Raw genomic sequence first — 13,891 nt, 5'->3', positions numbered from 1 at the left:
CAAGCCAGGCCCCATGGGGGCTGCCCTGCATCCCAGGGCTGTGCACAGCCAGCCTAAGGGGAAGCGATTGGCACACCCCTCGGGTTGCAGAGCCTGGGATCAAAGGCCTTTTGCTGGCAGTCACTGATGGAGAAGCTCATCCATTATCTTTGTGTCTGATCACTTCCTAATCTCAGCACCAGCTGTTTGAGCAGTTCCTCTTCTGGATGGTGGGGACTGAGAGACAGGGAGGACCAGGGAGGGAACACCGGCCCAGCAGGAGCTAGTCCCTGGACCCTGACCTCCAGAGTGGCATCCTGAGGCTGAATACCCTCCTGGCAGTAACAGGAGACCTGCACTGCAAAGGGAAGGCAGCCCCACATTCTCACAACACATTTTTCATTTTGCTCACCTCTGTTGTGCTGCTTTTTGTTCCTCTGCTCTGCCAGGTTCTGGGTGTCGCTCTAAAACTGTACCTTTGCCTGCACGATTATGCCCACAGGTAACAGGAAACCAGGGTTTCAAAAGAAAACCTGATGCCATTGCTAGATAATAGCAGTTTCCTAAATAAATGTGTGGTTGCCCTGGGGGGTGAGGTTGCTGCCAGGTGCACCCTGCCCTGATTGGTGAGAGCAGGAGGTGACGCTTCCTGGCGTATAAGAGCCAGAGACAACACGGGAGCACAGGTAAGCACAGCAAGCGTGCCACGGGAAGGAAGAGCTGGGAAGGTGCTAAAGCAGCTGCCTGCCATGGCATTTGGAATGCTAATCTATATTTTGCTGAAAGGTGGGTCTGGGGGAGGCTGTGCCATGTCGTAAGATCCAGGGCTTTGTTGAACAGTAGTTGGCTTCTGAAATAAGCAGTGGGGTGGGAAGTGTGCAGAGACATTGCAAAGCACAACCACTTTTTGAAAGCTGGATGAAACTTTAAGTGATAGGGTGTAATTTAGAATTCTTGGAAAAGAAGCTGCTTAGACTAGTAATAGGTGTAAGATTGTAGTATGTTACACATACCCGTGTTGTAAATTGTGTGAGGTAATAGAATGGAGAACAGGGTGGATTTGTGTTTGGGAAATTTGCAAACTGTCCTTTGTTTTTCCACAGTCATAATTATGCTGTGGCACAGGGAAATTTGAGGCAAGAATGTTTTAAATGAATTGCTATTATATTGCTGCCTTGTATGGGGGTTGTATCAAGTGCATGTGGTATGAAGAGCTTTCTGGGTGAAATGAACCTTGAATAGATATACTGAGCTTTTCTGTTCCAGTAAGCATCTATTTGCATTACACAGCAATGGGGGCACTGAGTGAAGAGTCAGCTATTACTTCATCCCTCAGCACAGACTTATGGAATAATTGGACAAAAAACAACACTGAAGGTATTGCTCTTTTTGTTCTGTTTGTAAATATGTCAATTAGAAAAAAACCAAACCCCAACCCCCCACCAAAATATATGGTGTTGGCTGCTGTGATGCCCCTGTCACTTGGGCACTTGGATTTATGTGTTTTATTTATGAGAGGAGCTGCTTTTTTGTGGAGCCTTTGAACCCTCTCCGTGGTCAGAGCTGCCACTCAGCTGGGGAAGGCTCAGTGGTGACCAGCATTTAACCCAAGTCAGCTGTAACTTGAAGAAGACAAGGCTAACTAGGATAGATGACCTGCATTTCTGATGGCAGTTCCTGTTACTTTTCCCTGGTGCCTGGTTTCTGTCTGTCTTCAGTGTGCACCCTGATGCCCAGAGGTGAGAACGAACAAGCACAACTTGCAGCGATGCCACTCATGACTGTCAGTGGTTTCTTTCTTTGTTGCAGTTTTCCTCTTGGCTGCCGAGGCTTCCACAGCCCTCCTCAGAGTGCTGGCTCTCTCCCTTCTTCCTTTCTCTTTTCTGACTGCAATGTGAACTCGAGCTCTCTCCCTGCCCACCTGTGAGAGCAGAGCTCTGTCTGTCCTGCCAGCTGCATTCCCGATGGCACCTGAGGTGCTGGTGATGTCATGGCTTTGGGAGGGCTGTGCCATCTGGGACTGAGGGCTTGGCAGGTCAGTAAGGGAGGAAAGGGTTCTAACTGTGATACTCAGTAATGTCTTTGCACTTCAGAAAGCACATAAATATGCATATAAACTACCTGCTGTTAATTTTGTCATTGCAGGATGTCGTTCAAGCTTTTCTAGTAGATCCATGAGATTTTTGTTTTTCCCATAACAAGACAAACTGCTTTGTTTTAGTTTCTGATCTGTCATAGTGGTACAGTGTTATATACACATTCATCCATACACATCCCATGTATGTGGGTTTCATATATATATATGTAAAATGTGTATACACACACATATGCATGTGAAGTCAAGAAGATGTTGATTTTTCACCGCAGCACTCTGGTTTATCAGCTCAGCACTGTGGTCTGGTCTAGTGTGTCTGTGTGTGACATGGTTCTTGCAGAGCTGCGTGCAGCAAGCAGGAGGATAATGAAGTGGAACTATGTTGTGGCTCGTTGAGTGCTCTGTTTGTGGTGTTTCTAGAAAGCAGGAGTGATGAGTCGTGTTCTAACAAAAAGGAGGGTTATTTACAGGGTCACAGCCATGTCTGAGTTGCCCTGTGAACCTTTATACCTGCTGGGGCTGTGGCAGCCAACTGGATACCAGCCTTTCCCTTGGAGAGTGCTCCACTCAGAGGCACAAACAAATTAAAAGCCACATTTACATGGGGAGTTAAAAGTATGTCCCTGTGGACCTTTACAAAGCCATTGAAAAGTTAGGAAACAGCATTTCCAGAAAGAAGATTGGAAAGAAATGCCATCAGGGAACCTGGCTGAATCTCTCTGAAGTTTCCTGGTAGCTCTTATTCCTCTGCACTGTAAATTTATAGTAAGATTTATCACCAAGGTTCAGCAATAGTGGATTCTAAAAAAATGAATACCTGGCTCAGTATCCACTGGAGGAACTGGCAGCTTCTTGTGGGATTCAAGTCCTCTGGAGACTGAGGTGCAGTTTGTGGAAAATCACTCATTTCTGCTCAATCCCTCTGCCTCCTATTTATAAGATCATGTCCTATTTCCTTATTTTATGTGACATAGACTTTACTTGTCACCTGCTGGGGACAGGGACTGTTGGGATCAGTGGTCAGCTGTGGGAGGAGAGGTGATGGAGAGGAGCTGGGAACTGATACAGCAGGAATAAAGAACTTGTGACACTGATGGGGCTGAAGCAGAGCCTTCATAGCAAAATGGACAGCCAGCAGTAGGGAAGGGCTTGGTTTCACCGAGGGAAAAGTGGGATCCCTTCATTGCTGTCAGCTTTTTCTTCCCACACAGAGGCTCTGAACCTGTGGCTCAGCCCTTCCCTCCCTCCGTCCCCTGTCGGACTCTCCCGTTCCTCCCAGCACTCCATACTCGAGGGCTGGGCTGCCGTGGGCTTGCTGGCTGACTCCTTGTTGCCAGTCTGTGAGTTCTGGCAAGCCCAGGCTCCCAAGTGCCTGTAGCCCTGATTTCGTGTCAGCTCTTGCCAGGTGTATCTGTTGGAATGACTCAGTTGCAGGCAGCTGTCAAGTGCTTACCCTGCATGTTTCGCTCTCCTCACGTGACATGAAGGGCACATGGACGTGTTTGTTCACCAGCTGGTTTAGTATCTGGGTGGGCAGTGTGATAGGAATTAACATAATGCTCTGGGGCGGGTTAGAAAAGCATTTTTTTGTTTCCAAGGCTCATTCTTTCAGAGCCAATTTGTACTTGTGCAACGTCAAAATAATTAGCAATTTTTGTGTGTAGACTTAATATCTGATCCTGCAACCCACAACGGCCCGAGCGCTTCCTCCCGACAGCGACGGGGGAGTGTGTTGGTTTGTCTCAGCGCTCTGGGCAGGCTGACCCAACCGCGGTTCTCTCTGGTGACAGCAGCGCCCAGGGAGGAGGTTCCCGGCCCTGCACCAAGCCGGCTTCCTGCAGACCTTGGTATGGGGAAGGTGCCACCTCTCGGCAGCGCCGGGCTGAGCGAGGAGGGATTGCAGCACGTGGGATGCACCCGGTACAAGCTGGAGGTGGCTGGGGATTCTATGCCTCTGGAGTGTGGATTTGTACCTTCCTCACGTTTCTTTTGGTTTTTTTTTTTCCCATGTGGCAGAGATAGAAGTGGAATATTAAACCTGTGCCATAGGCATCATCTCAGGGCCTAGCAGAGGAGTAGTAGTGCAGCAGGAAATGCAGGTTAAAGACTCCAGTTGCTGGTTATTTTTAGTGATTTCCTAGTGCACTTTGTGCTGAAATGGTGACTTAAAAGAGTTGGTGCCCAAGGGTTTGAGGTGAGTGCTGGGGAAAGTGTGAATGTGCCATTGCCTGTTTCCAGAAAATCTTCCCTGCAGAGCTTTGGTCTGCAGGTACATAAGGCCTAATTGAAAATGGGCTTTTGCAGATCCTCTGCATCCTGCATCTCCTTGGCCTGCCCAGCCCTGCAGCTGTGCTTGTTTTCCTGTGTGCTTTCCCCCTCAGAGAGCAGTGTACAGTCCTCTCGTGTAGACAGTAGTGCCATCCATCCCTGGTCACAAGCTCTGTCTTTTCTTCCTGACATCTGTCCTTTCGTAGCTTCTTCCCGAAGTCTGTCCCTCCAAGGCCTGGTCCTGTGCTGACTGTGCTCTCAGTCTGTCCCTGGAGGTTGTCAGCGACATTCTTGGAGGCAGCCAGGAAAGAGCCAGAGCTGGATACCAGAGCCAGACCAACTTGTTCCATCCACAGCATGAAGAGAAACCTGTGGCTTTTCCTCATTACAAAAATGGATAAGATGCCCTTTTCTCAGGCCTTAGAAGTTTATTCTAAGCCAAGACATGTATCTTCCACCTCTAGCTTTTCCTGAGGAAGTGCAGTAAACCAACAGGGCATTTGTCAAGCAGCCTTGAATTGTTGCTTGCTCTCCCTAAGTCTGTTGTTAAGCATGAAATCTGATGAGTCTGTCGGGTTTGAGAGGGCACTGTTCTCAAAGTAGTCGTGTTTGATCTGAGTATCAGTGATAACATCATGCCTTTTGGGTGTCCAAACCACATCATTCACAGCTGAAGTTGTGAGGTGCTCCAGCTAGAGCAGCTGTTTGCCATCACTTGTCATCTCTGTGATAAAGCTGCAGAAGGAGGAATTAAAAAACAGCTTAGTAGAGCACACAGGGGAGATTCCTGCCATGAAATGGCTCCAGTTGGAATTTGATGGGGAGTTTAGGGGGTCAGTGGTGTTACTCCTGAAAAATGTGTGGTGGGATCGTGAGTTGCCCATGGAATTGCTTGAGGATTCTGTCCATGGCAGTGGTTCTGTGAGTGCAGTGTCTCCAGACCTTGATTCAGCACTTACTCAGCAAGGAAGGGTTCTGCTCGCTGTGCGACTGTTGAGTCACTCCGAGCAGCCCTTGTCACCTTCCTGCATGATGTTGTTTTTCTTGTGCTCATAACTGAAAGCTGGTGTTGACATGCTCCCAGCGAGGAAATCACCTTCAGCCACCACTGGAGCAGTCCCCTGAAACAGTCAGGCATTGCTGGGACACCCCACCCCACCCCACCAGTGGTTCCTGTAACTGGGGACAGAGACCGGTTGGAACAGATGCTTGCAGTGAGGGTCAACCTTGGAGCTTTCCCTCCACCTGCCACACCCCTGCTCCTGTGGCTTCTTCATTCCTACTGGAGCCACCAGGCTGGCAATAAGGTAGCATGTCCTGTGCAGGAACTGTGCTTGCTGACCTGGGTGCTTAGAATTTTGTTTAAGTTGGGAAGCCTGGTAGCCATGGAGTGAGCTGTTGCATGGGAAGACCATCCAGACAGCCTGGGGAGCCCACTGGTGTCACTGGACACTCTGCTAACCTTACAATGTGGAGAAGGGAGGGAGCAGTCTCACCATACACCCTCCCTGGTGGCTGCAGAGCTGGCAGGCAGGAGTGCTAGAGATGCACTAGTTGGCATCAGGAAAACTAAAAATGAAATAACTCTTAATTTGAGTTCAAACTGGGGAGGATACGGAGAATGACACAGTGCTCTTCATGTGTCCTAAACCCCTGCTATTCCCAGGATGATTTTTCTGTTTGGATTGCAGGTTGGATAATGCTGATGTTACCCTGGATGAATGTCCCATAATTATTTTTGTACACGTTTCTCAAGAGCAAGTAATTTATTTACAGTTGTGCTTTCTCAAAGCCATGCTGGAATGTCTCAGAAGCTTGTTCTGTTTCGTGCTGATTGAATCTGCTCACAAGACAGAGCACAGTAAATCCATGTATTAAGTGTTTGCTGCACACTGTGTCTGTTCTGCTTCAGTTGTGGAAGTATATTCAAGTGACTTTTTGTGCTAAACATAACATGGCTCTCTTGTGTTTCACAGTGGATTACACAGAGCAGCCCAAGCTGCTGAAGCTCATGCAGAGCTGCCTGGAGGAGCACCACAGCTATTGCATCAACGGGCTCTGCGCCTTCCACAGCGAGCTGAGGAAACCCATATGCAAGTAAAGAATGCTGCTTTTTACTGTCCTCCTTCAAAACCAGCCCTGTGTTCTGTCTTTATCTGCTGCATGGCACTAATGCAGCTGCCTAGTGCCAGTCAGGTACTGGCCAGCTCCAGATGTGACACAGACCTGAGTGCTGTGGTGGTTCAGGACTGCTAACGAGGCTGTAGTGCTGTGCTAGTGTAAAACCAAGGAAGAGAGGGGAATTCACAGCTTTGTGGGTCACTGCCACGGTGCCATCTCAAATCACAGCCGTGCTGCAGTAAGTAGTAGAGGAATAAGTAGATTTTCACAGATGAAGGGGACAGGGTCTTCCCTTATTCCACAAGTGCCTGCACACCAATCAGGACCTTGGTGTCCTTAAAATTCTGGAGGATCCACACTGGGCAGCTTTGGCCTTTGGAGACATTGCAGCAGGTAAGGATCATCAGAGCACAGTGCTCTTAGTGCACACCCTGTGCCATGAGGGGATGCTTAGACTGCGTTGCTGCTGCAACTGCAGTACCTGAGCTGGCTTTAAACTAAGATAAACTGGGGCAACTGGTAGTCTTGGAGGGCAGAGGTTCTGACTGAGCACCAGGGTCAGTCCATCTGCGTGTAGACTTCTCCTGAACTGTTGAAAACTATCACATGTGTCTGAAATAGAAAGCATTCTGAGTTCTGAATAACTTTTGCATGGTGTGAATTTGTTTTGTAGGTGCCTTGCAGGTTATAATGGAGAGAGGTGTGAGCATTTAACACTGAATTCCTATGCACATAATTCTTACGAGCGCTACATAGCTGTGGGAATTGGTGTAGGAATACTGACCAGTGGAATTCTTGCCATCATCTACTGCTACGTAAGAAAGAGGTATGGGACCCTGGAACCTTCTGATTGCATTAATCTGAATTAACTGATCGATTAATTGAATTGGTTTATGGCAAACATCTGAATTGGAGGGCTCTGGGAGTGTGTTCTTGCCTGTTGCTCCTCTGTGGTGTGATTTAAAGGAACTAACACTCCAAACCTCTGCTTTCCCTTCTGCCAGCGGGTCAACAGCATGGTGGTCTGAAACAGGGGGTTCATCTGGGCTGCCTAAAGGAGTTAGGTGATCAGGCTTTGGTTCTGTTCAGCCTGCTGTGTTTGAGGTTTGTCTGATAAAAATCACACCATGGTGTCCGTTCTAGATGCAGGAAATTGAAATCCCCCTACAAAGTCTGCGTGGGTGAGACGACACTGTGAAGCTCTGGCACTGGCACACTCACCAGCTTGCCTGCAAAGGAGGGGAAGCTCTGCTGGGAGGGGCCCCTGCGCCATCCAACGGGTGCCCAGCCTCGCTGAGGAGATGGACTCGAGGGAGAGACAGAGCAGTGTGTGAAGGAACCCCTGCAGAACCGACAGGCTCCACTTGGTGTTGAAGACAGACAGACCTCCTCTCCTCAGTAAAGGTGGCTCACACTCAGGTCCAAACAGCTGAGGGCACTGCAGGCCTCCTGACACTCTCCTGTGCTCCGTGTTTGCCAAGGGCAGGACCTGCCTGGTTTTAGCTGTTTTCAGTCATTTCAAGCCCTAGAACAGTGTTCTGCTTTGGTCTTTTGTGTGTTTTGTTTTGTTTTGTTTCTTTTTTCTCCTCTGGAGGAAAAGTATCACCTCTCTCACAGAGGATCTATATTCTGGACATCAGGCACTGACCAGAAAGTGTTTGGGTTCTGATTTCAGTGTCTGCTGGCTGTGTGTGTGGATTAACATCCCTCTTCCAACTCAGCAGTTTCCTTCTGTGCAATGGGCCATGTACAGGCTTCTGGTGCCATAAAGGACAAACCCAAAATGCTTTGGACTGAGGAAAATGGCTGGTTCTCAAAAGGTTCCCTGAACTTAGGACTAGAGAGTAAGCAATTCCTGGAAGATTGGATCATGACACCTGTGGGCATGGCATGCTCTTGTTGTTTCCATAAGCAGCAGAACCAGACATCATTCTCAAAATGGATTATGGAGTGTGCTCATGGAAAAGAACCCTCCTCATCCCAAACACCACCCAGCAGCTCCTCAGATCCATGGAACTTCAGGCAGAGCATTACCTTGCTGCACCCTGATTTCTGCACAAGACTTCAATTACTAGAGGAGCTGGAATTTTTTTATTAAACTTCAGTACAGCCTTTCCCAGGAAATAGACTCTCCTTATTCCATTCTCACACTATGGGCACAATGTGACCACTCCAATAAGAAAGAAATTATTGTAGGGATTTGGTTCCACCCTGGACAAACAGGTTACATGTCGGATGCTTGGCTCTCATCATCTTGTCCACAAAGAATTGTAAAGGTACAAAGATTTTGTTCAAGGAAAAGGGAAGAAAATTGGTTCTGAAGATGGTGGCACTAACTGGGACTTTTCAGTGACAGCTGGAGTGTTTGTCAGTGCTGATGAGGACTGGAGGTGGCTCTCAGAAGTTTTCATTTCAGCTGCTGTAGGTGTAGACTCATCTGCTGTGCTCAGCCATCTACCAGAGAAAGGCAGATGATGTGGGGTAGGATCAGCTCCCAGATTCAGGTGCCCGCTGAGCTCAGTTTCTTTGTTATGTGAGTTAATTTTCACAGCAGGAGCCATGTTGGTTGTTGAAAAAACTGTATTTGTGAGACTGTGGTGACAATGGTGAAATGTGAATGAAAGGTGGGGTTTGAAAAGGTAGAGGTGCCTGTGGCACTCGACTGCTCTGGAGTTCAGGGGGCTTCACATGTGGGGCCTGGTCAGTAGCTGAGCCATCCTGGCTGTCTGATACTAACAAATAAAACAGCACATCACACACTGTTTGGAATGCCATGTATCAGAGGCAGCAAAAGGCATGTGCTGGATGGAGACCAGTCCTTTCCTCTGCATAGCAACATCAGCGTTTTCCAACTCAGCCTTTTTGTCTTCTTCATCTCAAGATAAATCCTCAGATCTCTGCATTGTTTGCTCCTTTCTGTTTTTCTGACCTTTTATAGGTATCCACTGCCAGACAACTTGTGCTCCTCACAGTTTCAGCTCAGCTTTCAGCAGTGGCCCCGGTGTGTCCTGTGTCACATGTGTGTAGTGAGGGGACAGTTAGGTGTGAATTACAGTCTGTGCATCCACACTCAGGCACACACAAACACCCTTCACCCCTCCCACGTGGAAATACCTGTTGAAAACATGCATGTTACCAGGAGAACACAGGTGACAGATCCTTATCATTGATCTCAGAGAAAGTTTTACAGCCAAGTATCCAAAGGATGAAAAGCCTCAGTGTTTTTCCCATGGGTGAATGTCCCTCAGAGCAGTGAGTTGTCTCTTCCTGTGTGTACATTGCCCGTGTTGGATTCACCTCCAAGGGCCAACCCTTCTCCATCGTAGAGACTCTGTCTTGGAGCAGACACACAGCTTGCTCAGGGGGTACTGCAGTTGGTAAAGAAGTTCTAAGGGCAGGAATTTGTACAGCTGGACTTCACCTTGCCTGAAGAAAGCTCTTGGAGACAGATGGATTTTGTTTGGTTTTAGCTATTTGCATGTCCTCTTATTGGTGTTTTTTATACCCTTAATGTACCAGTGGCCAAGCAGGTGCCTTGCAGGATGCACAAGTGCTTCTTCAACAGTATTTATGCATTGCATGAGACATTCTGTACCCACAGAAACACACATGGACTTAGGGCTTTTTCATGTCTGGGTAAATATAACTGAAAAGGAAGGTTTACTTCGAGGCCACAATTTAGCAGGAGACTACATAGTGAAATATGGTTTTCTAGATGGCTTTCTGGCCCAAGGCAGCTTTGGAAGGACTGCTAGTGTGAGTTTGCTGACATTTTTCTGCTCATGGAAGAAAAGCTGGAGAGTGAAACATGAGATGAGCCTGTGACATGAAAAATAAGACTTTTTATCAGGGCAGAATGAGAATAAAGACAAAGATTAGAGGAAGGAAGGAAGAAAGCAAGAAAGCAAGCAAGCAAAAGGAGGTCTTTGCTGTGTTTAGTTTTCTTTTTCCAGCTGGTGTCAAGGCTCCCAGTGCTGGGTTCCTCAGCACTTGGGTGCTGTGTCTGAGGCATCCCTGCGTGGCTGATTCACTGTGCAGTTGGTGCAGTGCCCTGGCTCAGGAAGTCTGCCTTGCCTCAGATCACTTCGTGGAGCCAGCCCTGCTGAGCCCTGCCTTGATAAGTGACAGATGCTGCCAGCCTGGTCTGGTGTGTTGGCTGCTTACAGTGCTGAATTTCCTGCAGAACTGGCCTGTCAAAGGATCGGGATCATCTTTCCTGGCTCATTTATCAGGCTCAGAGTCCTTCTCTAATGGCATAATTAACAGAGTTGTAAACTTCTCCTTCCCATTCTAGCTGCACGTGCCAGAAACTCATTTCAGGAGGAGCCCCTGTGTTTGGGTGGCCTTTAGGCTGGCCTAGGGCAGCTGTGAGGGGCACCAGCTCAGCAGGGCCGAGCCAGAGACATCAAAGAGCAGGATGAGGCTTTGCAGGGCACAGAGCGCTGGCCCCGTGCGTGCTCCTGGCTGGTGGATCCACACTGGCTTTTCCTGCAGTGCCTCTCCAGCTGAGTTGCCCTGGAGCCACCCAGCCCTCCAACTGCTTCCCTGGCATCTGCAGCCCCGTGCAGGTGTGCTGGGCTGTGACTGGGACACCTCCCTCAGCTCAGCACCCATTTCCTGCTCCAGCCTGTGGGTGGCCTACAGTTCCTGCTGCCAGCAAGGGCTGTTCCCAGACTGTTACGGACTGTGCTTGCTGCCAGGGCACACTGTGGGGCACAGCAGTGCCAGCACTGGGGCTGCACCAGCCACTGCAGCCAGTGCCAGGGGCTCCTGGAGAAGGGCTTGGGCCTCTGCTGAGGCAGGTAGGTAGGAGGTAGTTCTCCCTTGGAGAAGATTGTGCCTTATTCATAGTAACCCAGAGTATGTTTTGATGGTGACACAGCAGGGTTTCTGGTCCATCCCACTTACAGTAAAAGCACAGATCTGGTTTGTGTTGCTGCAGCCAGCACAAGGCTGCCTCTCACGTGGCCTGAGTGTAAGTCCTGCCTTGTGTGCTAAGAACTCCCTGTGAAACTGGTTACTTGCTGGTGACTCTCAACTTCATGCAAAGGAAAAAAAAAAAGCCCAAACCAAAAATCAAACAAAACAAAATCAAGCCCCCCAAAATCATATCGCTGTCAGCAAAGTTTTAGAGCTTTGTAATTCTTTACACTTATTAGATGTTTAGTTTAATTTCTGGTCCACGAAATATACTGTAGCTTTCAAAGCATCCCGCAGGAGAAGGAAATTTGGCAAAATAATTGACTTAATTAAGTTCAGAAAGCTTCTGTGACCCCTTGCAGCTCTCAGTCCTTAATGGATTTGTCTTTAGACCATCTCTAGAAAGCAAACAGTGCTTTGGGAATCATGTGCTGTGGAGAAGTAAGACAGGGAGGCATTAAACTCACATGAAGGGGGGGCATCAAGCTTTTCCAACCATCCTTCTGTGAGTTCTTGTAAGAAATGGTGCTCCAGTAGATCAGCAACAGCAGCAGTGTTGAGAGGGGAAAGACAGGTCAGAGTCGGTAAAGTGCAAGCCTGATGACAGACAGCAAGGTGGCACCCAAGGGACTTGTGGCTGCTCCTGCCTGTCCCGCTCCTTGCTCTGGGCAGGGAAATGCCTGCAGAGGTCCCTGTTGTACTGCAAATCCGGGGAACCGCCTGGCACTCCTCCCGTACGACCCAGTTAACAAACAAACAAACAGAAGAATGCAGGGACTCATTAAAACACAGTGTAAGTAGTCATTCATTATCATGACAGCAATAAAATCTTGGCCTGTGACTCGACGTGGGGCTGCTCCTACTCTCGCTGAATTGGCTGGGCTGAGAGCAGGTTCTGTGAGGGCAGAGGTGTCACAGCACCAGAGGGAAATGTTCACAGGCTGCTGCAGGGAGCTCTGCCCTGGGCTTGTGGCTGCACAGCTGGAACAGCTGTCTCTCCTCTGGGCCCCTGGGCTCGAGGCTGCACAGCTGGAACAGCTGTCTCTCCTCTGGGCCCCTGGGCTTGTGGCTGCACAGCTGGAACAGCTGTCTCTCCTCTGGGCCCCTGGGCTCGAGGCTGCACAGCTGGAACAGCTGTCTCTCCTGTGGCTGTTGGCACTGGCACTTGGGGCACAGGCTGGTTTGGCTGAGAGTGGGGTTTGACTTGCTGTGTAAGCCCAGGGCCTGTGTGGGCCTCTCTGAATGAGAGGTTGTTCCAGTCAAATTACAATTCTCATTTCATTTTTGTAAACATGGAATTCGTCTGTGACACACAATGTCACGGACAAATGAGGGTTAAAATGGTTTAAAATGCTTATTCTGTGGAGCAGTTTGGGATGAGCTGAACTTGGAAACTGAGGCATGCCTTGCATAGCACTTCTGGCAGTGTTTTCCATCTGAAAGTTCGGGGGGATTATGTCCTGTTGTGGAATTAGGGCCACCTGTAAAATGGACCTTAGCTCTGGGCTCAGTTTTCTAAGTCATAAAAGGTCGGAAGTATCCAAGGGCCAGATTTCATCATTGTCCAGGTCTAACATTGGGTCACTTAAAAGCTATTTTTTAATGAAAACCTTCATGTTGAATTTATCTGGTGATACTGCCAAGCAAGTTTCCTTGTAGAGATTCCCCAGTGGCTTTTAGTTTTAACAGTATTTTGTCCTTTAATAAGCAAAATAGAGTTTGCTGTCCTTTGAATTCCTGATATTCAAATCAGAAGTTGTGTCTGCTGGCCAGGACTGACCAAAACGCAGCACTGACTTGGCTGATGGGAATGAGGCTGATGGAGAGCCAGCCTGAGGTGCCCAGCATGGGGAGGCATCCTAGGCAGGGCAGGGCTGTGGGCCCAGAGCTGAGTGCCCCGGCTCTGATTGCTCCTGCCAGCCCAGCTGTTGGAGCATCTGTTGCTGAGTGCACATTGATGTGCCATTACTTGCAGCTTCACAGGCCGAGGGGCCACACTGAGATCCAGGGATGGCCGTCTTAGGGCTTTGTAACTCCATGAAATTTCTAATGCTCTTTGCTTTTTTTTTTTTGCTTTTTTTTTTTGATTGTGGGAGCCCAGGGAATGCAGCCCCCTTGCTCTCTCCTCCGTGCTCACGGTTCGTGCAGAGATGCCTCTGTTTGCTCTTTTTTCCCGGTTGTTTTTGGCTGAGGGGCCCAGGGAATGCAGCCCCCTTGCTCTCTCCTCCATGCCCTCGGCTGTCGAGCAGAGATGCTTCTCTACAGCCCCCTCTGGCGAAGAGCACGGCCAGGGTTGAGACACGAGAGGACGGGGCCGAGCTTTGCAATAGCGTTTGAGTAAGTCGGGCAGAGCTAATGGTTTGACATCACTTCAGTGCGTCAGGCTGTTTGTGTCCCATTGTTCTGGCAAATCCCGTGATGAACGGCGTTGTGTGGAGTCCCGCAGCGGCGGGTGGGCCCTAAGCGCTGTTCCAGGAAGCTGCATTAGTGGGTGCCAGGGCTGCATTG

The 13,891-nt window shown here is 49.0% G+C and overlaps 1 protein-coding gene across 2 annotated transcripts; it reads left to right on the top strand.

The window, feature by feature from the left end:
* Positions 1-574: 574 nt before the first annotated feature.
* Positions 575-9,220, top strand: EPGN (epithelial mitogen). 2 transcript variants are annotated; one of them, XM_071555312.1, is made up of 5 exons: positions 575-765; positions 1,270-1,356; positions 6,319-6,439; positions 7,137-7,289; positions 7,607-9,220. In XM_071555312.1, exons 1-5 carry the CDS (start codon positions 729-731, stop codon positions 7,659-7,661), a joined length of 453 nt encoding a protein of 150 aa, XP_071411413.1. In that variant the 5' UTR covers positions 575-728; the 3' UTR covers positions 7,662-9,220. The 2 variants fall into 2 exon arrangements, with proteins under 2 accessions (XP_071411413.1, XP_071411412.1); XM_071555311.1 differs by having other exon boundaries at positions 1,246-1,356.
* Positions 9,221-13,891: the final 4,671 nt, after the last annotated feature.

Source organism: Pithys albifrons, chromosome 5 (assembly GCF_047495875.1).
Source record: "Pithys albifrons albifrons isolate INPA30051 chromosome 5, PitAlb_v1, whole genome shotgun sequence".
In the NCBI taxonomy this organism is placed as follows: Eukaryota; Metazoa; Chordata; class Aves; order Passeriformes; family Thamnophilidae; genus Pithys; species Pithys albifrons.
The sequence above is the reverse complement of the archived record's forward strand: the minus strand, read 5'-3'. Positions and strand labels throughout refer to the sequence as shown.